The sequence below is a fragment of the Cucumis melo genome, chromosome 8, assembly GCF_025177605.1.
Source record: "Cucumis melo cultivar AY chromosome 8, USDA_Cmelo_AY_1.0, whole genome shotgun sequence".
Classification (NCBI taxonomy): Eukaryota; Viridiplantae; Streptophyta; class Magnoliopsida; order Cucurbitales; family Cucurbitaceae; genus Cucumis; species Cucumis melo.
Genome location: NC_066864.1, coordinates 1,305,762 through 1,332,257, shown reverse-complemented (window position 1 = coordinate 1,332,257; position 26,496 = coordinate 1,305,762). Strand labels below are relative to the sequence as shown.

The following is a 26,496-nucleotide window of genomic DNA, read 5'->3' as shown; positions in this document are numbered from 1 at the left end:
AGAAGAAAAAAAAAGGGAAGGAAATATAAGTAAAGACACAAAACCTAAAAAATAGAAAATTTAAAAACTTACTAAATAAAAAATTGAAAGTTGAATAATTTATTATCCAAATTCTAAAAAGTATTTTTGAAAAATGAATAGGAACAAAATATTACTTAAAACTTTATAGTAAAACATTGAGTCTCATTTTATTAGCTAGAAACCAATGCAAGCCCATTACTAATCAATCCCATCCATATTTTTGTGCTCAATAAGAAAAGACATCTCTATGTTATCCTATTTGATCAAATTAATTTTTAGCTTCAAATTATTAGATTTAATAAAGGATTATTGTTTCCAATTTCCATATGAAAGCAACAAAACCTTTTTAGTTTTTGATGTATTTGATAGCTTATTTATTTTCTGTATATGATTCAAGTAGACTAATTAAGTGCTGTAATTATAAACCAATTAAGATTCATTTGGATAGTTTGGCCATAACTTTCGTACAATCGTCTATGTAACTTGGACGACATAATTTTATCGTTCAATGATATAATATGATATGATATGTGTCTAATGTTTAAGTATCAAAGAATGTTTCTTAGATTTACCTTTGAGTTCTTGAATTTCTTGTTTTTTTTACTCTATACTTCTATGATCTTACTAAAGAAATATTTGAATTTCCAAAAGTGGAATTCTAAGGGAAAAAAAGGTTTTTGAAATGCCATTTTTTAAATTCTTAAAATTTGACTTAATTTTTAAAATAATAATAAAAATAGATATAATCTGATTAATGAAAGAAAATGATATATATATATAATCTGATTTTTTCTTAGTTTCCATAAAAATTAGTACAATAGTTGAAATGTTAGAAAAAAGAAAAAAAAGAAAAAGAAAAAGAAAACTATTTTTTTAGTTTTCAAATTGAGTTTAGTTTTTTAAACTATTCATAAAAATTAGATAACAAATAAAGAAATTTGGAGGGGAAGTAATATCAATATAATTAAAATTACCATGAAATGACTCTATAAAGTGATTCTCAGTATACATTTCTCTCTATATTATAAATACCAGATCAGTAGCATATTGTGGATGATGAGACTGTAGTGAGATTGGTAAAAATTAAGACTTCTCATACAGTAACCTTCATTTATGCTTCAGTATCGTCTTCATAGAAAATAAGAAACATAAACAAAATTATGCTTCAATAACTATTAAATAAACCAAATAATTATTTTTCTTAAAGAAAAAGGATGTCAAGTTTTGCAGAAACACTAATGTTTATATGAATGTTGAGCCACAAATTGGCCACATGACACAGGAAGAAACTTTTCGTGTCAGATTGGCCAATTGGGCATATTATTATTTTGAGTGTCCAAAAACCTTTTTATTTAATTGCTTCCATGAATCCACATTTCCTCTTCTATTCTTCTTATTACTTTTTTCTTCCCTCTTTTCTTTTGGAACAATCTTGCCCAATCTCTAACCATATAATATTCAAACTTGAATCTCCTTCCATCAATCAAAATGACTTGTCATCTTACAACTTTGACATATCCAATCAATATCATTAAATCAGACCATACGATAAAATGAAAATGGCCCTCTTCATTCAACAAAATGGAAATTTATTTATGTTTGAGATGGGGCTGCTCAATCCCTTCTATTATTGCCTTTGCTAAGTTAAAATAGATATATAGAAAGCCCCTTGAGGTTACTTTGTCATATCATATCTCATTCACTCTTTCTTTTTTACCTTTACCAAACCACAAAAAGAAAAAAAAAAACTCAATAACTTCAAACAATAAACACTAATTAATTAATCACCAATTTTATTGTGATCTATGAACTCTAAATAAGGTGCTTAGAGAGAGTATTAGTTTGGCAGATCATACAGAATGTTTTTTTTTTCATATAACAGCTATATGTCATTATCTTTTGATTTTGTTAGGGCTCTTTTTATTCTCTAATTTGTGTAAAGATTTTTAACATCAAGCTCAATAATGCAACTTATTCCAACATCCCTGTCAACCCATTAATAATCACTTCACAAGTCCTTTTCCTTTCTTTCTCTTTCTCTCTTTTCATCTCTCTCTCTCTCTCAAGAAAAAGAGTTCAAGAGAATTTGAGATGCCATTGTAATGTCCAAGCATTATCAATCACCACTCACAAGAATGATTAAGGAAGAAGGAAAGGTATTTTGATTATATAATGGGACTGTTACATCTTTAACCTTCTCTTTTGTTTCATTACTTTGATTACTTTACTCTTAACAAAAAATGAAGAAAAGAAAAACTTACAGCTAATAGAAAAAAGTTGCAAGTAGAATGATTTGGTAAATAAACATCTGTATAGCTGATAAAGGGTCATTTTCTTTACTTTATAAATACACACACTTCTTTGGCTACCTTACTTCCATTTCCCTCTTCTCTTCTTCTAATCTTTCTGAATACAAGCTGTGTGTGTAGAGAGATTTCATAAAGACAGCAAACATCCCTTCTTTTTGTTCTGTTTTAAAAGTTCCCTTCTTCAACCAGCTCTTTTCCTCATCAGGTTAGTGATCAAAATACTACAACAAATAACTTAATATATACTTGAACAACATTTCATTGTTGTCCCCAAATCTCTCTGTCTCTTAAACCAATTGAAAAAAGAAGCTTAGATTCAGCTTCTGATTCTCTCCTGCTCATTCCACTTGTAAATCCATAAGAATGAGACTGAAAGAGCATTGTTTTTTACCCCAAAAATTGTATCTCATAACATATTTAGTCTCTTTTCTTATGGGATCAACAATAATAGTCAGCAAAATGGAAACAAAAATATTTGAAGATTTGGGGTTTGATTGATGATTGATCTGTTTGGAATTTGATTTAGGGTAAGTTGCAAATAAAGGGGATGTTCCAGAATCAAGAAGAGAAGATGTCAGACTCGCCTCAGAGGAAGATGGGAAGAGGAAAGATTGAGATTAAGAGGATTGAAAATACAACAAATCGTCAAGTCACTTTCTGTAAGAGAAGGAATGGGTTGCTTAAAAAAGCTTATGAACTTTCTGTTCTTTGTGATGCTGAAGTTGCTCTCATCGTTTTCTCAAGCCGTGGCCGCCTCTATGAATATGCTAACAACAGGTAAAACAGAAACGTTTTTATTAAATCTCTACTGATTTTTACATTAATATTTTGTTCAAATCTTCCTTTTTCCCCCAAAGTTCTAGATTTGGGTCATGGAAGTTATAAGGAAGGGCAAGATTTTGGGAATCTGGGTTGTATTGAGAATATTGTCATTTATTTTTTTGGGGAAGATTTGAGTGGTGTGAAATCAAAATTTACCCAATTTCTTTTTTTCCTTTTGCTTCTTCCATGAGTTGTTTTTGAGTTTGTGGGGATTTTTCTGATGTTTTTGCTATAATTGTATCAGTTTGCTGGTTCTCAGTTTGGTGTATACATAGATCTGGTGTAACAGATGGAAAGATAGGGCATAATATGGAATGGTTAATGGAAGGTTGAAAGGAGTAAGGGTTTTGGTAAACTTATGGTGGTCTCTGAGATCACCTTCTTTACCTTACCTTCCTCCATTGTTTAAAGTTTTTCTGTTTCTTTCCTTTTTACTTCCTTTGTTTCTTTTTTTTTTTTTTCTCTCTCTCTCTCTATCTATATGTCATCTCATTAGTCCAATTCTCTTCATATCTTCTTGATATTTCCTTCGTAGAAACGTCAGTTGGATATTAAGATAAAGAAAGTACAGTTTCAAAACTTTGTCAAAAGACCATATACAAATTAGCTTATTAGGGTTTCAAACCAAAGAAAAATGATAAAAGAAAAGAAAAACTTGTAGGTTTCCTTGAAACATGTTAAAACACCCTTTTTCCAACCAATCACTTCCAAGTCAAGATTGAACTGCCTAATTGGTTTCCATTCAAACCCTCAAATAATAATCTCATTAGCTCATCTTTGTTTTTGCCAAATATATAAATTAATCAATCAAGCTTTGTCTAGATCATTAATGGGTAAAACCTCTGATTAAACATGTTTAAAAGAAAATTAAATAAAAACCCTAAGACAAATTTAGGGAAAATGTATATTTCAAAAAAAAATTGGAGAGGAAAAAGTGTAGCTTTTCTACCACAAACAAATGGAGCCAATAGCAAGTCAGAAACTTTACACAAGTTTTATGTTTGTCTCCATTGTTTGGGAAAAGGGGCGTCTGGTTTTAGGGTTTTGGTTCTGATTTTTGGTCTAGGGCTTCAAGAATCTTTGGTCACGTCACTCAATATTTTTCAGTTTTCAGCCTCTCTGACAAACAAAAGGGTTTCTGTCACAATTTCTAAAATGGGTTTCATTTTATTTTCCTACTTCAGATTCAATTCAATTTTAAGTCCTTCCCAGCAATTTTTATTCAAAACCTTGCACATTTCTCTTAAAACCCATTTCCCCCAAAATTTCTCTCACTCTCACTCTCATTCTCTCTCTCTCTCTCTCTCTCATACCCATGCCCCAAAATCTCTCCTTTTCTCCTTCGAAGTCCAAACCACAAGAACAAACCAGAGAAGGATGATTGGATTGAAGAAGAAACTAAACTGGGTTTCCTCAATTTACCAAAAAGTTTGAATCTTTATACAAAAAAACATATATTTTTTGAGAGAGAGAGAGAGAGATTAGGGTACGGAAACTAGTAGAGCCAAGCCAATGGGACAGCTTGAGCATTTATCTTAATAGGACAGCTACGGCAGCCACTGATCGAAACGGACGGCTATGATGTACACAGAGTTTGAGACACAAGGATTTTTACCGTCAATTTATTTTTCCAAGGTTTTAAGGTTGTATCGAAGTGGATAAGAGGATGTAATTAAGCTGATTGTCCGTTGAACAATTGTAACTATTGACAGTTGGCAAATTCTTGACCCTTGATTTGATTAAGCCAATCATAATGCTTGATCTCTGCCAGCATGTCTCAGACAGCCAATCACAACCTCGACGAAATTAAGGTATCAGTGCATCGGTAAAGGAAATAATGGATATATGCTTCAAAAAATGATATTTAAATGTGGGAACTTTTTTCTTTTTACCTTAAACTTTACGTTCTGTCACATCTAATGAGAGGCAATTGACTCTTTGAAGTGATTTCTATCATTAATTTTGCTTTTTGTGGGGGTTTTCGTGACGAATTCAGTTAACTGAGAGAATTGGGTTAATGTGACAGTTTAGAAAGATGTTCTTTTTAATTTAAGGATATGAAACAATGTTTAATGCTTTGATTGTTTTTATTGTATTTTTTATATTTCTTTTAATCATAATTTTACTTTAATCGACGTTACATGATTACGGAGTCTTAATCAACGTGAAAATGGTGTTGATTTGGGTTATACCTTGGTTAATTGTAGTGTGAAGGCAACAATTGATAGATATAAGAAGGCATCCTCAGATTCCTCCAACACTGGATCTACTTCTGAAGCTAACACTCAGGTACTATCCTACTTTTTAATTTCACCAAATTTAGAGAGGAATGACTGTTCATCTGAGTGTTAAGCATGGAACCTAAACACATCAAAGAATTGAGTCCAAACCAAAATTTGGTGAATAGTTTAATGAGTAGAAACTGATAATAGGTTAACTACAATATATATAAATATATAGACATATAAAGTTCAAGCATAGAAGTTAGGGATTTCGACTGTTGACCTAAAAGAAGGTAAATGATGTGGATTTAATTTTAAGCTAATTGCTCAGGTGAACAATCGATTAACTAATTATGGAGAATAGAGTTATCAAAATGTTAAGCTTCATAATTATAAGCAAACTTTGAACCTTTCTGAGCTCACTGAATTTGTAACTATGAGAAATAATGTATTAAAGAAATTAACAATATTTGTAAAAAGAAGTAATAATAATAAAGTGAGTATAACTAAGTGGTGAAAAGACATTTCTATTGTCTTAGAAAGATGATAGGTTTGAGTGTTGGCTGATATTCTTAGAAAAAGAGACGTTTTATTTCTATAAGTTTGGATTCAATCTTCTGAGGGAGCATTAATATACTAATGGGATTCTATATTCGAATATTTTCTTTTGACAGGTTCGTCACATTTGTTTAGGACTGTTTCTTATCCACACACATACACACACTACACCAATATGTTCTAAAGAGTTTGGGAAGTCTTGGAGATTGTTCTTCACAAAACTATGAGATTTTGTATAACAAACATTAATTTGTTAAAATGCCAAGCGCAGGAAACTGATCTAAGAGTTCGTTTTGTATCAGTTTTTATAATGCGAATGAGTGATTTTGAAATTTCTAAAAAAAATTTGTTAGAAGACTAGAAAAAAGTTACCCAAAACATGCTGAAATTTTATAGGAATTCTACACCTTCAAAACTTCTCTACGGGTTTTTATTTTTAAAAAAATAATTAAAAGAGATAAAAAATGAGTAGTGCACCTAGATATCATTAATTAGGTTAATATGTCTTTTAACCTTCATTATCATACCCCAAGCCTCAATTGCAAAAATCTAGTGCCACAAGAGATAATACAAATGAGTTCATTAGACAAGCTTTCAAAGAAAAAAAAAACCATGCACTTGTGTTTTATTTTATTTTTGAAGAATAGTATTATGTGATGTTTTGGATTGATTTCAAATTTGTTAAAACCTTGTTGTCCTTTGAAATCCTTTAGTTGTCGGTAGAATTATTTCCAACGCCTTTTTGTATATATCCCGATGACCTCCTCAATTTCTTGTAGTGTGGTAGGCATCATTCTACGAAAATAAAAATGTTAGGGCTCCCATTCTTCTTCAAATTTTTGGATAACTGCCCTTTTGATCTGAAGGTTTCAGTTTTCACTGACATGAATTAGACATGCAGGCTTAAAAATGATAATCATTATTCTACTAAAATAATCTCCATTTCAATCCTCGCAAAATTTAATAGTTAATTTCACTATGATGGTATGAAATGGGGGTGGAGGGGGAAATAGAAGCTCATCCCAGTCCAGCTTTGCCCCGTATACACCTCTAACCCTAAATATTTATCCGGCCATGAACCTTTTTACGTTGGCAATCCAACCCTATGAATACAAATCTCACTATTGAATCACGAACCAGTTTTATCAACAAGAAGCTGCCAAACTCCGAGTTCAGATTGGTAACTTACAGAACTCAAACAGGTATTTTGAAGGAAAGTTATTCGATAACATTTCCATTAATTAAAAGTTTCAAATTTTCATCTTCTGAAATGTTCTTTTTCCAGGAATATGCTAGGCGAGTCTCTAAGTTCTCTGACTGCCAAAGATCTGAAAGGCCTGGAGACCAAACTTGAGAAAGGAATTAGCAGAATTAGGTCCAAAAAGGTTGGTTTTCATCATTGTTTCTTAAGTGTATATTTATATATATCTTTGAGAAAAAAATTAGTTAACAACTTTTCATTTCTTGCTCTCTCTCTCTCTCTCTCTCTCTCTCTCTCTCTCTCTTCCAGAATGAACTCCTGTTTGCTGAAATCGAGTATATGCGGAGAAGGGTAAACTTTCATATCCCAATTTGACCATACTTATGCTTTTGATAACTACATATCTTCTTCTAGTTTATAATGTGCTCTATACATGTGAATACAAAACAAGGAAAGTGAAAAGAGTTCTGAAATTTTGTTGTTGAAAGTAGAGGGTCTGAGTTGGAAAGTCGTTAGATTGGCTTATCAAAATGGAAAGTTAATTCCATGGAGAGAGGAAACCGATGATAATCTATTGAAAGTCTACAAATAATGAAACCTAATTTTCTAGGAACTTGATGATCAATTTCAAGCAAAATATGGAAAAATTGTGAGTGAAAATTTTTGTGTGACAATCAAGAATATGCTGTTAATGTGAATATGAAGAAAAAACGGGTACCAAGAACAATGGATCAAAAACAACTTTTCCTTTTCAACCACTACGTACGTCTGGATCGTTAGCGTTAAACCCAAGTAATTGTTTGGTGAAAAAGGAAACAACTTTCCAAATGGGTTTGTTGAAAGTTTAATTTTCAAATCGGGGTTTCATTGATTTTCTTCTAAATCAAAGATAAGTATAGATGTTTTTAACAAGACATAAAGGGATACATGCTGAGGAGATGCACAAGATTATCTCAACTAGGTTAATACTTTTTAGCTCCATTATAACCTAGTGTACTTTTGTTAGAATACCTTGAATTTGGACACTCTAAAACCTAAATTATACATATTATCAACCCTCCAATCCGATTGACTCATCTACATCTGATATTTCACTCGGATAATAAATCTGCCCTCTCCTCTCGTTGATGTTAGACTTGGCTGGTAGATTTGGTTTCTGTCATAATAAAGTGATTGCTGTTTACAGGAAATTGATTTGCACAACAACAATCAGATGCTTCGAGCAAAGGTTTCTTTAATTAATCTCTTCAACCTCTGAATGTTATGAGCATTTAAAATTGAAAATTAAAGAGAATAACGGTTGCAGATAGCTGAGAGTGAAAGAAATGTGAACATGATGGGAGGAGAATTTGAGCTGATGCAATCTCATCCGTACGATCCAAGAGACTTCTTCCAAGTGAACGGCTTACAACATAATCATCAATATCCACGCCAAGACAACATGGCTCTTCAATTAGTATAAGGTTTTTGTTTGTTTTTATAGTTAAGATAAACCAAATCTCCCTCTTTATATATCTAACCAATACGACCAAACATTTGGTTGCAGTTTAATAACAAAATGGTTTGAAGCACTCTGATTGTGGTGGATTTGGATTATATATAAGGGAGTGCAGGCCATTTGCCAATTATTGAAAGGTACTCAGACAGGAAGTTGAAGAAGTTCATCATCTCTCATCTATATGCCTTAACAAAAGTCTTAGCTTATGGACTCTAAAAAAAAAGACTTAATTTAATATATAAATATAATTGTGTAATGTTGTTTGTATTGTATGGTATGTATCCAAAAACATTAATAACCTATCTTTTTCTTAAATTTATGTCTCCTTTGATACAAACTACGTACTGACATATTTTCTCATACTTACTGTCTTTGTTACTGTTTTTCACTGTCGTCTCAACTTTCTCAGCTGATTCCTATTTGGATTACAAGTCTTTTGTTTCTAATTATGGTATAATTATTGGCTGATTAATTATAGAGATCATGGGAGTGAGAGTTAAAAATATGGAGACTTTTTAATTAATTTGCTTCATGTTGAGTTGGGAAGAGAATAGAAACAGAAAGAACACAATGAGATCCTAATGGCGGTGAAATAAGAACGAAATGTTGGAGATGGTGTTGTTACATGAAACTTTAATAATTATTTAAAGAGAAAAAAGAATAAATGTATTTTAAAAGGACAAATGATTAGGTGGAAAAATTGATACTAAGTTCAAATTAGGAGCAAAGAAAAAAGATCTAACTTGCATGAGTTAAAAAAGGTTAAGTTTAAGAATTCTAACAAATAAAATATAACCAAAATCAAACTTTACTTAATTATTTATAGATTATTTATTCTCTAACAACTTTTAAAAGTGTTTGGAGGGTAATTTTTTAAAATTATCGATGTTGATTCAATATTTGAGAAGCAGATAAAATTCAATTTTGTAGTATTAACTTAAGTTTATGAGTTTGTTAAACAAAATTTTAAGTAGATGAGTGCTATAATTTAAATCAACTCTCAAACATATGGAAAGGGTAAAGTATAAGTATAGGAGAGAAAACTAAATTGGTTAGAGTGGACCCAAAAAACTAAGCCAACCCAACAACATATAGGTTTCTATGTCAACACAATATTTGACTATTTAGCTTCTTCCTTTGGCATTCCTTTCCAAGGACTTCAAATAAAGAGTCTCATTCTTTATATATACATATGTAATGAGTACATACGTATTTGCTCTTCACCCAATTATATTTCATAACTTGATTGATTGTTAAGGGAGGATAATTTAAATCTTTAACCTCCTAATCAAGACTTAAGAAATTGGTCGACCTGCTCATAATTAAAAATCTTTTTTTCATTTAAGCCCATCATCTTTTTTTTCTTCTTTTGTTCATTCTTTACTCTTTGTGAAGAACAATATAAAAATTTGTACTAAATACAAGATTGGTCGTTGATGGTCTCCAACCATGTAATGTGTGTATATATAGATATACATATATATAAAAATCACAATACATTCTTTTGGGTAAGATAATATTTATATATAACATATTTCATTCTCATTAATTGATTTTCCTTGGGACATATCATGAAAGATATAGATAAAATCTCAAACACCTAAAATACAAACACAAGCCATAAATTGAGTAGCACACATCCACATGTTCTTTTCTCAAGAATGGCACATATCATCAAATTAAACATAAGCAATTAAAGGGAAATTAATTAAAACTCTTCCAACAAACTTATATATAACTTCCTATAAGTTGGATTTACGCCTAGAGTTGAGCGAGGCGACGAATGTCGATCGGGTAGGCATCGGAGGGACGTTGAGCGCTGTAGGCTCTTCTTCCAACAATGGTGTTTCCAGCCTCAGTTGGATGGAAGGCATCCCAAAAGAGATACTCTCTTCTGTTGGAACAAGGAGTTTGAAAAGGCAAACATGTTATTTGGCCATTGTTCCTCCCAATCCCACAGCATCCAGCATTTGTGACTCTAAAACCTGCACCACACCCAACAGTTAATTATTGAATCTTCATAACAATATTATAAATTTAGTTAAATTGGGAAAGAAGAGTGAGTTTTAATATACCAAAAGATGAAGGGCTGTTAATGATATCTTGGAAAATGCCATAAGAGTCGATGTAAATGAATCTAGCATCAGGCTGATCTCTGTTGAGTTGATCCACAAGGCTTTTCAATCTGTTGTTGAACATTTGGTTTGCAAAGTTGTATCTTTGATTACAACTTCTCCCATCTGGGCTACTTGCCAATGCATTTGGGCTGCACCCAATTTGGCCCACTCCAAACAACGCAAACTTCCTTGCTCCATTGTCGTACAGTATCTACAAAACCAAAAACAAAACAAAAAAAATGTTTGCTTTTATTTTTTAAATTCATTATAATTAATAATGTGACATATCAAAGTCTCACGTACTTAAGCAGTTAAGTACTAACCGATAATTGCTGTGTGTATTGTTGAATGAGAATTTGAGCGTATTGATCAGGCGAGTATTGACGACTTGACGAATAGATTAGAGGCATGAAATAGTTGTTAAGGTAGTCGTTGCTACCCAATCCAACAGAATATATACACTTGTTCAAGTAATCAGCAGCTGCATTTTGATCACCAAGAATATTTACGATTTGTCTAACTATGTTTTGGTGATTTCTTACTTGCCCACTGAAGCTAATTCTCCCTCCCTGCAACACACACACGTATATACGTTAAAGACAATATAATGTTAAAATTTTAATAGCAATGTTTTGAAGTCAAAAATACAAAAAGACATTGCGATAACAATGATTTAGCATATAGAGAAATTAATAATTACCAATTGTTGGCCAGTTTCTTCTCTGATTCCTGCTGCTGCAGACGCGTAGTTCACACCTCGAAGTATGTCTCGGCCTCTCGTGTTGGAATAAGGAGGGATGTAGCCATTAAACCCCAACAACTCCGCTATAAGACAAAAAGGATTAATTATAGACGTACACACATTATCTTTTGTAGTAAAAATTAGAATGGTTTGATGTGGTGAACGGGTTATTATAGTTAAGTGTGATGATGAAGATAATAAATGACAAGTGAAGTAAGTATGTATTTACCAATGACATCAACGGTGGTTTTGCCGTTGGAGAATCTTCCAGTTGGGCCACGAGGAAAGTCGATACCGTAAGGGAGGTAATCAGCACGAGCCAAAGAAGAAAGACGATTGTTGTTACCATTGTCAACTAAAGAGTCACCAAAAATGAAATAGCAAGGAACTTGGGGTTGTTGCTGAGCATTGGAAGAAGAAGAGAAAGCGGTGACAAGAAGCAGAGCAAGAAACAAAGGGCATAGACGACGTTGATTAGTTTGAAGCACCCCACCGGCGGCCATACCCATAATTCAAAGACAAAATTGGAAGATCTCAGTTATAAAGTGGATCGATAGCTAGTTTTGTTAAACTTGTGAAGATTTTGAAGTGGAAAATAGAGTATAAATAGAAAGAGGTATTGATTAAACTATCAAAGGGAATAAGCTTTTACGGTTGAGAAAACGAAGACCAAGTCTTTTGGCATTTAATAGTTAACGCGTACATATATATATATATATATATATATATATGTATGTATGTATGCTATGATATATGAAAGTATGCACAGTATGAAATTAAGGGATGAAAGGTGGCGAGCTGATAGAAATTGATCATCAAAGTCAAAATATTTGTATATTGATAAATAATAATGTGAAGTTTATTTGTGCAACTCGGCCAGTTGGGTTTTGGTGAAAAAAGAAATATATGTATACACTTCTAATTAAATCAATACAGTGAGTGAGATGAGAGTCGTTTGTCGGTGGTTGCAGCTTCTTCGATCATCATTTAAAGCTTTTTGACTATTAAAATTAATATCTCATCTTCACCCTTCACGTTAATTCCTCAAATCACAATTTTTTCTTAGATAAATTAATCGAATATACTAAAATAATCAAATCGATAAGATTTCAATGTCTTAAATGTATTTATCATTATCTATGCAAGAAGTAAGAAAGGAGTAAAAATTTAAAATTGAAAATAGTTTTTATAAGTATAATTTTGAGTAAGATTGAATAAAGGAGTAATAAATATGGAATAAAGATGGTTATAGAAAATATAAAGTGAAAGTTTCCCACGTATCCAACTGAATATTTATGTTGAAAAGGGGAAGTGGGTGACAAAATTTAATGCTTGGGGGTTGAAGTCCATTCTCACTAACATGCCTAATCAATTGCCAACCCTTTGACCTTCTACACCTTTCTAATTTGATCCACTTCTCCACACTTACATTTACAAATAACACAATCCTTTTTCAAACAGTTTCTTTTAAATTTTGCTATAGTTTACAAATACCCTTTAATATTTATTAAGCTTAAATATAAATTAGTATATGAGAGATCATTTTCTTTAATTAATCAAGGTAGCTAAACGTTATTCTTCTTCTATAGCTCATAGTTTTAATTCACTCCTTTTTTAAAAAAAAAAAAAAGAGGTTAAATTAAGTTTTGATTTAAACTTAAAGGATGAAGTTTTAGTTGAATAACTTATTCATTTTTTTATAATTATCAATAAAATTGTTTTTTTTTTTAAATTCAATCCTATGTGTTTGATTTTTCTTCCCTTACAAACATATTTTAATGTTTAGGTCGGTATATTACATGAAAAATAATTTTAAACATGTTAATTTATTGTAAAGCAATTCGTTCGACAATCCATTTATTATAGTGTATAGTGGTGGAACCAAAATTTTAAATAAGAGGTCATAAGTATTTATGAATTTAACGGTTGATATATCCAAAATTCCAAAACTAAAATTAAAATAACAAAGATAGGAACATAGTAGAAATAAATGGTTGTGTTGTGAAGTTTAGTTTGGAAAATAAGGATTAAAATCATTAAATTAAAAAATAAAACATTTAGATATAATGACTTCAATTTAAAGAGTTTCAAACTAGAATAAAGATGATTAATTAATAACAAAAACGCATTAATCCTCGTTTGTTTTTGTAAAATGTAACTAAACCCAATTCAAATATTACAATATGAAAAAAGTAAGATTAAGTATTAACAAAAAAATCGAAACCTACCAGATTTGAAAGTGGGCCGGTGAGATGGGCGGGCTTCATGGACTGCAAAAGTGGGCTGCGTCCACTAAGAAGCCCATCTGGATTAGAGTTGACCCGAGGGATATGAATTTTCTTTCTTCTTTTCTTTTTTTTTTTTTTTCAAATTAATTGTTTTGACCGTTTGTTTATTTTCTTATAATTTTCTCTAATAAAAATAAAACCATTTTCTCATACTTTCAATAATATGTTTGTTTTTGTTACTTTTCTTCTTTGGATTTGTAATTTGCGTTTACAATATTGAATCATTGATATTATTTTGTTATTAATATTTTAAAAAGTTAAATAAAGATATAATTTCATAATCAATGTATATATTAGATTTTTAAAAAATTCCTTCTAAAATTAGTTTGGTATAAATGTTTTAAAATATAGTACAATTAATCCATTTGTATATAAATATAGCAAAATTTTTACTTTTTATCTGTGATAGATTTTATTTAGATCTATTACTAATAAAAAAAATTGTCAAAATAAATTTTTGATAATATGGAAATATAATTGTGGGCAGCCCTCTCCATATTCTGTATACCAAATCCTTATCCCCTCTTCAAATTTGATTTTCTTTTTACTATATATACATAATATATATGTCTTTCTCGTTTCTAAAATTTTAATTTAAGCTATAGTTTTAGATGTGGAAAGAGGCTTTAATTCATATATGTTAAGCTTAAACATATGATGAGTATAATATATCAAATAGTGATATATGTGTTAAAAGATATAATATTAAATTTATCTTTGTTCATTCGTTTAAATTAGACAAAATTTAGGGATATAATTTAATTTTGATTTATTCATATAGGGAAAAGGAGATGGGTACCAAGGCAACTCTTTTTCCTTATAGGTGTACTGTATGGTGTCAAGTCTGACATCTGAAACCCTGTAGCTTTGTTTTATTTGTTTGTTAATTTGTATTTTGGATCTTTCATTTGACCTAATATTTTTCTTCTTCTTCTTCTTCTTTTTTTTTTTTTTTCTGTATAGTTGTATTTTAGTGTATGGTGTTTGTGAATCTAGGGGAACTAAAAATTGCGAGTGGATAAGAAGAAAATTATAAACGCATAATTCCGATAGTTTGTTACGATAATTTTTGAAGTCTAGTAAGTAGAAAATGAAAAATGTAAAGCTTTACCTTGCCGGGATAAGTAATTGATTTCCCTTTTTGGCCAACTTTCTTACTCCAAATTCAGGAAGGTTTGCTTTTTATGAAATTGTAATTAGTATCAATGCTCTTAATGACATGCTTTGCTAAACCTATATATATCCGATTGTTGAACTACTATTGGATCTACATGAGGAAGTAGAAAAATCGAACTTCTAATATCGAAATTGATAGTATAGAGTACTCTAGCAAGATATACCAAACCCAAACAAGGGAAATTAGATTTTGGGGGAATAAATAGGAAAAGATGAGATTACATAAAAATGAAAATGAAGACAAAGGGTTTAGACAAAATGTGTCCATTCCAGTGTTAGGGTTAGGATGTAGATATAGTTAATGGATTTGATTGGCTGCGCATGGGAAATGAGTGGTCCTTTGTAAGCCAAAAAAATGGACTAAGAGAGAAATAAAGCCGAAGCCGAAGTCCAAGCCCATATCTCTTTCGCCTTTCCAAATCAACCCATCTCTCTACACATCACATTACCCCTAACCCTATTGCTCTGCCTCTCATGGAGTTTCTTCATAAATGGCCCAAAATAACACTCCATTTTTACAAATATTACATTTTTTTTTTATATAATATGCTCATTATTTTAGTACCCTTCTAATCTTTTCAATATTTATTTTTTTTTAAGTGAAAATGTATACGATAATGGAGGATTGAAGATTGAACCAAGAGCTTATATATACCCTTAAACAAAATATACACCGACTATTACTTTAACTATGGAGGGGGTGTGGATTAAATTATTGCTTAGATTAAAAGTGAATGTATATTTGTTATTTAGGAAGAAGAAACAAGTATTATATGAAAGAAAAGAAACAAAAGATCTAAATTTTACTCCACCAAGAACAACCTAAGTTTTAATATGAGAAAAGTCGAAATGAAATTTAGGTGAAAAAAAAAATAATTGGGCCCAAAATCGAAATAGAAAATGGCATTGATCCAATCCAATAAAGAACGAAACAATTGAGTATCACCTCTACCTGTAGCATGAATAATAAGATTGAATCTCAAACTTGTGAGATTGATAGTATGATAGGTTTAGGTGATTTAAATTAATTTATTTTGTTTGATTTCAAATAGGAGGTGATTAATTTGGTGCTCGGAAAGTGTTACCCTTCCAAACGAAACTGTTACTCTAAGCCCTCTGAATAAAGAAATAAAGACATTCCTTATATAATGGCAAAAAAATTAATCGAAATTTAGAAACCTTTCAAATGATCACTCAAAGTTTCCACAACTTTCAAGAATTTCACATTGTAATATACTTTAAAGGGAAAAAAGATATGAGATCCAATGGTTGAGAAGTGGAAAAAGAAAATTAAAAAGGGGAAATTGCATTAGAGAGTTTTGAGGTAAGATTGATGGTGAGGTTTTTAAAAGAGAGAATTATGAATGTAGCGTTTACCAAGTGATTGAAACAATCACAAACCATCCCGTCCCTATCGTCTTTCTACTACAGAAACAAAAAAGAATATTATTATTTATTTGTTTGTTTATTTTTTGTTGGCATATATAAAATCCCCATATTCAACAACAAAACTAAGAAGAAAAACAGTTTCAAAATTCAGAAATGGAGAAATCAAGTTTCTTATGCCATTGCCATGTCCTCCTCCTCCTCCTCCTCCTTCTCCTTATCGGCCCTTTCATTCAACAAGCAGCCTCTTCTTCCAACAATCAAAAAAAGGTCCAATTTCTTATTTCTCTCTCTCTCTCTCTAACTATATTAATAATATCTATATAATTAATTAATATGTATTAATTATAGGCTTACATTGTTTACTTTGGGGAGCACCATGGAGAAAAGAGTGTAGAAGAGATAAAAGAAAGACACCATTCATATTTGATGTATGTAAAAGAGAGTGAAGAAGATGCAAAATCATGTCTTCTTTACAATTACAAACATTCCATCAATGCCTTTGCTGCAATTCTTACTCCTCAACAAGCCTCCAAACTTTCAGGTTTTTCTTTTATTTCTTTTTTAAAATAATAATAATAATAATAATAATAATAATAATAATAATAATAATATGTAATTAATTAAGTTTGAATTTAATTAATTACGCAGAATTGGATGAAGTGGTGAGTGTGATAGAGAGTAAAAAGTATAGGATGGAGACAACAAGGTCATGGGAGTTTTCAGGGGTTGAAGAAGACAAACCCACCATTAATGACTTGGTTTCTAGAGCTAACTATGGAAAAGATGTTGTCATCGGAATGCTTGACAGTGGTAAGTAAATTCCTTTTTTTTTTTCTTTCTTTCTATTTATTTCCTTTATCCTAATTAATTATAATTATAATTCAAATTATCATTCACTATTTCACATGTGATTTTCCCTTTTTCTAGAATGTTTTTGTAAATTAGACAGTCATACATACATACATACATACCTATATATATATATATATATATATATATATATTATTATCATTATTGAATTGAATTGAAGTGCATGTGAAGAGAGAGATATATATACATATATGGTGAGGTTGGATTTTGAATATTTGTTTCTCTCTTGATATTTGATTTGATTATATGAGGTGTGTGGCCAAATTCCAAAAGCTTCAGTGATAAAGGGATGGGACCCCTTCCAAAATCATGGAAGGGAATCTGCCAAACAGGACCTGCTTTCCAATCTGCTCATTGTAATAGGTTCATTTCTCTCTTACCCTATTTCTAAATTAAATACCACTTTTCTTTCTAATTAGTTTTAAGATTTTAACTTAGTTTTTTAAAATGTTCATAAATAAATAAAAGTGATAACAAAAGGACCTTTTAAGTTCCTGAAATTCTTAGAGTCTTTGTGGTTAATTTAATTTTACGTTTTTCTCTTTTAAAGTTTTTTAATTCTTTTAAATAATGACAAAAACAACCTACATGAAATTTAGAGTCAGAAGAAGTACATCTTGTGAGTTTAATATTTAAAAACAAAACAACTAATAACCTGAAGGAAATCTAAATGATTGCTAAATAGAAAATAAAACAGAAAGGGAGGATATAGATGTTAAACTTCAGTTAGGCTTTGTATTGAATATATATATTATCAGTTAATGTTAAACAGCAATCCGAAATGAAAAACACATATGGAGGATGAAATAAACTTCACCACACCACTTGCTTGGCATTACGTACACACACTTGCAGGCCCCAGCAGCCAATTGGTTGCCACCACCGAAGGCTGTTGGTAGCCAGCCTGCAGCAGCTGCTACAAGAGTATTGGATTATTATCCCAACTTTTTATCAAAATTTTGTGGTTAATTTTGTGTGTGTGTGTTCTATGATCAGTTATATTGCCCTTTACCTTCAGTCACTCTCAATATCAAACAAATTTTAGTGTGTTTTTTCTCTCTCTTTCTCTTTCCTTCCTTTCTCACATCATTTTGGAAATCTCATCAAACCCATGGCCATGCATCTTCTGAATCTCTCTCTCTCTTCTCTCCCACTAACTTTTTCCTACTATATTGGAATTGACTGCCACTTTCTTTTCCTCCTTTCCAACACACTTTTTAAGATTTCCCATTTGATATTTAAATTCTTTGATGTGATCATCAAAATAAAAACAATAGAGATGGTCTAGAAAGTAATAATTCAATGCATGTCATGGCCAAACAAACGAACGCACGATGCAGTAATTTTTGTTGGAAACGTAATAGACCCTTACAATACAAATCAAGAAACAAGAGAAGAAGATTGTTCTCTTATTCACACAATTGAGAAGAAAGAACTTGAATAATATTTCTTAAACTTGAATTTCTTACTTTCTTTCTTATTTACAAATGAGAAACCTTACACATATTTATACTAGTAGAAAAGTATATTAACAATAAATATCAATACATGTGACTATTCATATATCAATGTATTTAGTGATTATTAACTATTCCATGTATCTCACATATTCATGCATATTTAATAATGCAAATTCATGTATTAAGTTTAGATTAATTTAACTTCAACATCCTCCCTTAATCTAAACTTGAGCAACTCCAAGTTTTCCTCTGAATTTAACAAATAAGTCAAACTTGAGCGCCTTTGTAAAAATATCAGCCACTTGATCTTGAGTCTTGCAATATTTTACTATCACTTCTCCATCTTTAACCAAGTCTCTGATAAAATGATATTTGATTCTAATATGCTTGCTTCTTCCATGGAAAACTGGATTCTTTGATAATGCTATGGCAGATCCATTATCACAAAATAAAACAGTTTCACATTTTTGAATACACTTCAATTCTTTTAACATCCACCGAAGCCATAAAGCTTGACATCCAGCTGCAGCTAACGAGATATATTCTGCTTCGGTTGTAGAAAGGGCAACAACAGATTGTTTCTTTGAAGTCCATGAAAAAACACCTGAACCCATACTAAAAACATAACCAGATGTACTTTTATGATCATCCACATTACCACCCCAGTCACTATCACAAAAACCAAACATCACTGATTCTGAAACTTTCTTGTAATAAATTCCAAAATTAATGGTGCCAAGAATATAACGAAGAACTCTTTTTCCTGCTTCCCAATGACTTCTTTTCGGGTTTGTCATAAATCTGCTTAACATACTTACGGCAAATAAAATATCAGGTATTGTTGCTGTCAAATACATTAAGCTTCCAACTAAGCTTCGATATAAACTTGGATCGACTGCTTCTCCAATATCATCCTTGCACAATTTCAAATTTGCATCCATGGGAGTGTTGCAAGGTGAAGCATTTTCCATCCGAAATTTTTTTAGTAAATCATGAGCATACTTTTGCTGTGAAATGACAATTTCTCCTTCATTTTGATTAACTTCAATTCCGAGAAAGTAATGGATGAGACCCATATCACTCATCTCGAATTCATTTTTCATGGAATTCTTAAAATCATCACACAAAAATTTATCATTTCCAGTAAAAAGTAAATCATCAACGTAAAGAGAAACGATGAGAAATTTGCCATACTTGTCTTCTTTGACGTAGAGTGCATGCTCATATGGACACCTTCGAAATCCTGTCTTTAGAAAAAAACTGTCAATACGACTGTACCAAGCTCGCGGAGCTTGCTTCAATCCATACAAAGCTTTTTTCAACTTGTACACTTTTTCTTCTTCTCCCCTTTGCACATAGCCCAAAGGTTGTGCAATAAATATCTCTTCCTTCAAGTGTCCATTCAAAAAAGCGGATTTTACATCCATTTGATAAACTTTCCATCCATTTTGAGCAGCTAATGACAAAATCAATCGAATGGTCTCAATTCTTGTCACAGGGGCAAATATTTCTTCATAATCCACACCATATTCCTGCTTGTAGCCTTTTACAACAAGTCTTGCCTTGTATTTTTCAACATTACCATCTGACTTCAACTTTGTTCTGTACACCCATTTTACTCCAAGAGCTTGTTTGTTTGTCGGAAGCTCCATCAACTCCCATGTTTCATTTCTTCTTATCGCATCAATCTCTTGATCCATTGCAATCTTCCATTTCTCATCTTGGATGGCTTCATCAAAAGTTACAGGATCAACACCAGCAAATAATGCAAAATTAGCAAAATGATCATCATTAATCCTGTTAGTGGTATTATAAATTTCTTGAATACTCCTCATTCTCCTTGGTGAGATTTCATCATTACTTGTGGAAGATGACGTTGAGGACGAAGATGACTCCATCGCTTGAATTTCTGCTTGCTCTAATTCTTGAGCAACTTCATTTTCATCAATATTAACATGAAATGGACTTTTAGCTTCATCAACGTCGTCATTCCAGTTCCATGATTCATCTTCACTGAAAATCACATCTCTGCTGATAATAATTTTTCTTGACACAGGATTATACAATCGATAAGCTTTAGAATTTTCACTATAACCTACCATAATGCATTTTTCAGATTTATCATCAAGCTTGCCTCTTAGCTGATTTGGAATATGAGAATAAGCTATACTCCCAAACACTCTCAAATGACTAACAGATGGTTTCTCACCACACCATGCTTCATAAGGAGTCATACCTGGAACACTCTTTGTTGGAGCTCGATTTAGAATGTAAACAGTACATGCAACAGCATCTCCCCAAAATTCGTTTGGCAGATTTTTTGCTTTTAGCATACTTCTCGCCATTTCCATGATTGTTCTATTTTTTCTCTCTGCAACTCCATTTTGCTGTGGAGTCATTCGAGCTGTCATTTGATGATGAATTCCTTGCTCCTTGAAAAAATTACCAAAAGCTATATATTCTCCACCACGGTCAGATCTCAAAGTTTTTATCTTGTAACCACTTTGATTTTCAGTAAAAGCTTTGAAGGATTTAAAACATACAAGTGCTTCACTCTTTTCTTTCAAAAAATAAATCCACAACTTTCTACTGAAATCATCGATGAAGGTTATGAAATATCGATTACCTCCATTTGTTGTTGTTCGCATAGGACCACACAAATCTGTATGAATCAACTCGAGAGGTTTAGAGGCTCTCCAAGCTTTCCCAGTTGGAAATGAATCTCGATGATGTTTTGCAAGAATACACACTTCACAAATATTTGTCTCATGGTTGATATTTTGTATACCTCTCACCATATGATTTTTGCACAAATAAGATAGTGATTTGAAGTTTAAGTGACCATATCTAAAATGCCAAAGCCAGGATGGATCCTTCAATATGCTGCTGAAGCAAGATATTTGACCATATGTAAAGTTAAGAGGAAACATCTTATTAGCAGTCATTTTTACCTTGGCAATAAGAACACCGGCCTGATCTTTGATTGCACATATGTCACCTTCAAATGAAACTTTTAAACCTCGTTGAAGCAGTTGGCCAATACTCAAAAGATTATGCTTTAGACCTGGAACATAGAACACATTTGTAACTCGTTTTGTCCCTTTCTTTGTCTTCACAAGAATATCACCTTGGCCTTTGACTTGTAGTCTGGTATTATCACCAGTCTTCACTTCACTTTGGAAAGATTCATCCAAAGTAACAAATATACTTCTATTTCCTGTCATGTGGTTGCTACAACCACTATCAAGATACCATGTAGGCTCTACAACATTGTCTTGAACACTACATGCGAGGAATAGAATGCCTTCATCAATTTTCTTTTGTTCTTTATGCATATTCATGGTGGTATTTCCAACTCCATTTTTTAGTGCCCAACAATTTGCTTGAAAATGACCATACTTTCCGCAATTAAAGCATTGAATTTGAGAGAAATTACCACGACCACCTCCTTGGTTTCTGCCAAAGCCTCTTCCTCTTCCGCTTCCTCTTCCTCGAGATAAAGAAGAGCTTTCTTGTGAATTTTCAGAATTTGCACCGCTTCTATTATCATAGTTTCTTCCACCTTCTCGTCTTCCATGACCACCACGTCTTCCACGTGAACCGCCTCTAAATGAAGTTTGCATTTGAAAAGCTTCCTCGGGGTTATCATCAAATTGTTTTAATCTTAGCTCATGGGATTGAAGAGAACCCATCAAGCTATTTATAGACAACGTAGATAAGTCTTTCGATTCTTCAATTGCAACGACGATATGCTCAAATTTTCTTGGCATACTTCTAAGAATCTTTTCAACAACTCTTTGATCGCCTACTTCTTCACCATTTGATCTTAAACTATTGACAATTACAAGAATACGATTGAAAAATTCTTCAATAGTTTCAGTTTCTTTCATTTTAATGCAATCAAATTCGGATCTGAGAGCTTGTAACCTTATCATCTTTACCTTATCTTCTCCTTGATAGGTAGATCTTAGAATATCCCAAGCCGCCTTTGCAGAAGTAGCTGTTGAAATTCTCTCGAAAATAAATTCATCAACAGCTTGATAAATGAAGAATAAAGCCTTTTTGTCTTTCTTACGATTTTCTCTTAACTCAACAAGTTGTTGATTTGTGAGCTCACTCTGATTCTCAACTTCAGTGTATCCTCTTTCAACAATATCCCACAATTCTTGAGAGCCATATAACACTTTCATTTGAATACTCCATTGATTAAAATTCTTTCCGCTGAACCTTGGAAGTTGGGGTTGCAACATGTTACCATTCGAAGCCATATCTAACCGGAGCTCTGATACCACTTGTTGGAAACGTAATAGACCCTTACAATACAAATCAAGAAACAAGAGAAGAAGATTGTTCTCTTATTCACACAATTGAGAAGAAAGAACTTGAATAATATTTCTTAAACTTGAATTTCTTACTTTCTTTCTTATTTACAAATGAGAAACCTTACACATATTTATACTAGTAGAAAAGTATATTAACAATAAATATCAATACATGTGACTATTCATATATCAATGTATTTAGTGATTATTAACTATTCCATGTATCTCACATATTCATGCATATTTAATAATGCAAATTCATGTATTAAGTTTAGATTAATTTAACTTCAACAATTTTTTCTTAATTTTCATAATTATACTTATCATGTTTTTCTTTTTTGTCGTTTTTCCCTTTTAAGATTCGATAAAATATTGCTCTTTCAAGTAAAATTGAACTTGTGTAGATAAATTTTTGAGTTAAAAGACTCTTTTTTTATATACAGGTTGAGTGTTCATACTGATATATCTCAGTATACAGATGTAAAATTTGTTGCAAATTAAATTAGGGTCTAACATTTTTAATATAACACATCTTGCCAGATTGACCATTTAGGGATAGGGGGACAAAAGCCAATGATAGGTTACCCTTCTCATCTTTTGTCTTCCCTCTCAATTTTACTCTAAAATAATAGAATAGTTACAAAGTTCCTATTAGATTTAATCGAATGATTCTTTGCCTCTTCAACCCGTCATATATAACGAAACACTCGATATCATTTTTAAGTTGGATGAAATGTTCAAATCACCAACTTTTATGTGTCACAACATTTTTTAACCATAACAAAAATAACTGCATGAATATAATTAAGATTGAATTATTAACAATTTAATTGTGTGATGGTGAATTTTCAGGAAGATAATTGGAGCTCGATATTACCTAAAGGGATACGAACATCACTTTGGCCGTTTAAATGAAACGGCGGACTACCGATCACCCTGCGACAAGGACGGCCATGGATCTCACACAGCCTCCATCGCCGGCGGCCGGAGGGTATACAACGTGTCGGCCTTTGGTGGCGTCGCTTGGGGAACGGCCTCCGGTGGCGCCCCGTGGGCCCGCCTTGCAATTTACAAAGTTTGTTGGGCCATTCCCAACCAAATGAAAGCTTTGGGAAACGTTTGTTTCGACACCGACATGTTGGCTGCCATGGACGACGCCATTGCCGATGGTGTCGATGTTCTCAGCTTGTCTATTGGAAAATCGGAACCGTATAATTACACGGATGACGGAATCGCTATCGGAGCTCTACACGCCGTTAAAAAAGATATTGTTGTGTCTTGTAGCGCTGGGAATTATGGACCTACGCCGTCGGCGTTGTCTAATGTTGCGCCGTGGATTATCACCGTTGGAGCGAGCACTGTGGATCGGGAATTTTATTCTCCGGTCATTCTCGGTAATGGGTTGAAGATTAAGGTAATCCTCAGTTATGTTCTTAATTCTTTTTTTCTTAAATCACGAATCTTATCCTTTAATTGTGTATTAGTAGTTTAATAATAATTTGGTGAATCACAAAGAAAAAAGAATTAATATTGGTGTGGGTGTAATTAACAGGGATTGTCAGTGGCTCCATCGAAGTTGGAGAGGAAGAAGATGTATCCATTAGTGTATGCTGGAGATATAATGAACCCTCATGCACCTCGAAACCAATCTGGGTACCTATTTTATTTTCTATATTAATTTCACTAATATTTACATCCTTTTTCTCTTTTCTTTTTAAATTTACTACCAAATTGATTAATTCGTTTTTTTTTTTTTTTTTACTTCAAATCTTTATAGGTAGAATTATATATGTTTGAAAGGTAATACAAAATTAATGAGAGGAATGTGTTTTGTGGCAGGCTATGTGTGGCAGGCTCGCTTTCACATGAGAAAGCCAAAGGAAAAATAGTTTTGTGCTTTAGAGGAGAAGGAATCAGCCGATTCGCCGGCAGCCTCGAAGTTCAGAGATCGGGCGGCGCCGGAATGATACTCGGAAACGTGCCGGCCGTAGGACGAAGGCCCCACGCCGATCCCCATTTTGTTCCGGCCACCGCCGTGTCTTACGAAGATGCGAATGTAATCCTCAAATATATAAAATCTCGCACAAATCCAACTGCAACTATTGTTCCACCTGTCACTATCTACGGCTCCAGGCCCGCGCCGGCCATGGCCAACTTCTCAAGTCGAGGTCCAAACCCCATCGACCCTCATTTTCTTAAGGTATTTTTTTGTTCTATATTATTAATCCTTCTATTTATTTATTTAATATTTAAATGAAATGGAGTTGGGGTATATTGGGATGCTACCAAGTACCAAGGACGTACGCATCTAAGTTGGAATGTTCTAGTATACCCAACCGAAGTGATCGTATCTTTCTCGAAATAAATTTAATGTTTAGTATTAGACAATCAGGAATGATTATCTAGTTTTGTGCACACAATTTAAAGATGAATGTAGAGAGACAAAATGAAAGAAAATGCTGAGATATGTTGAATTAATGGATATTGCAGCCGGACATAACAGCTCCGGGAGTGGACATATTAGCAGCATGGTCCGAACAAGATTCCCCAACTAAACTATCTAAATACTTAGACCCTCGTATTGTCCAATACAATCTCTACTCCGGCACTTCCATGTCTTGTCCCCACGTCTCCGCCGCCGCCGCCCTCCTCCGTGCCATCCACCCTACATGGTCCCAAGCCGCCATCCGCTCCGCCCTCATGACCACCTCCACCACCAACAATAAATCCGGCCAACCCATCACCGACGACTCCACCCCCGACAACTCCCCCGCCACCCCTTTCTCCTTCGGCTCCGGCCACTTCCGTCCCTCCAAGGCGGCCGACCCCGGCCTCGTCTACGACTCCAATTACACCGATTACCTCCATTACCTGTGCGGCCTCAAAATGAACTCCATTGACCCTTCCTTCACGTGCCCTCCACGTCCTCTCCATCCCCATGACCTGAATTACCCTTCCATTGCTGTCCCTCAACTCAGAGACGTCGTGAGGATCAAAAGGACGGTTACTAATGTGGGCGGCGGAGGTAAAAGTGTATACTTTTTTAAGAGCGAAGCGCCGCCGGGGGTGGCGGTGAGTGCTTCTCCGAATATATTGTATTTCAATAGAGTTGGGGAGAGGAAGAAATTTACAATTACAATTAGTAGAAAAGTAAATAGTAGTAGTAGTAGTAGAAGAAGTAAAAAAGGGGAAGAATACTCTTTTGGTTGGTTTGCTTGGAGTGATGAGATTCACTATGTTCGTAGCCCAATTGCAGTTTCTACTTAATTTTTTCCCCATATTATGTATAATAAACAATTTAGTCAAATTTATAGTATGTTCTATTATATCCTCTGTGTTTTTTTTTCCAATCTACTTTTAATTGCAAATAGTATATATATAGGGTAGAGATTCACGTCGTGCATTGACAATTTTATATGTTGTTTGTATTTGTTGCTAGACTACAACTTTCTACAAAAACAAAAATTGACCAACACATACATGAAATAGGATTTCTTAATA

The 26,496-nt window shown here is 32.7% G+C and overlaps 3 protein-coding genes across 3 annotated transcripts; 2 read left to right on the top strand and 1 right to left on the bottom strand.

Moving 5' to 3' along the window:
• The first annotated feature begins 2,366 nt into the window (after positions 1-2,366).
• LOC103484417 (floral homeotic protein AGAMOUS) lies at positions 2,367-8,993 on the top strand. Its single transcript, XM_008441479.3, has 9 exons — positions 2,367-2,535; positions 2,857-3,107; positions 5,360-5,441; positions 7,073-7,134; positions 7,218-7,317; positions 7,443-7,484; positions 8,320-8,361; positions 8,440-8,596; positions 8,680-8,993. The coding sequence occupies exons 2-8, from the start codon at positions 2,878-2,880 to the stop codon at positions 8,593-8,595; spliced, it is 714 nt and encodes a 237-aa protein (XP_008439701.1). The 5' UTR covers positions 2,367-2,535; positions 2,857-2,877; the 3' UTR covers position 8,596; positions 8,680-8,993.
• A 1,140-nt stretch (positions 8,994-10,133) lies between these two features.
• On the bottom strand, positions 10,134-12,151 carry LOC103484416 (GDSL esterase/lipase At1g29670-like). The gene is made up of 5 exons (XM_008441476.3): positions 11,720-12,151; positions 11,449-11,573; positions 11,072-11,317; positions 10,707-10,959; positions 10,134-10,616 (listed from the first exon to the last, which is right to left on the bottom strand). Exons 1-5 carry the CDS (start codon positions 11,997-11,999, stop codon positions 10,393-10,395), a joined length of 1,128 nt encoding a protein of 375 aa, XP_008439698.1. The 5' UTR covers positions 12,000-12,151; the 3' UTR covers positions 10,134-10,392.
• Positions 12,152-16,441: 4,290 nt separating this feature from the next.
• Positions 16,442-26,321, top strand: LOC103484415 (subtilisin-like protease SBT5.6). Its single transcript, XM_008441475.3, has 8 exons — positions 16,442-16,610; positions 16,692-16,884; positions 16,992-17,153; positions 17,465-17,576; positions 23,848-24,409; positions 24,548-24,648; positions 24,835-25,195; positions 25,486-26,321. Exons 1-8 carry the CDS (start codon positions 16,497-16,499, stop codon positions 26,260-26,262), a joined length of 2,382 nt encoding a protein of 793 aa, XP_008439697.2. The 5' UTR covers positions 16,442-16,496; the 3' UTR covers positions 26,263-26,321.
• The last annotated feature ends 175 nt before the right edge of the window (positions 26,322-26,496 follow it).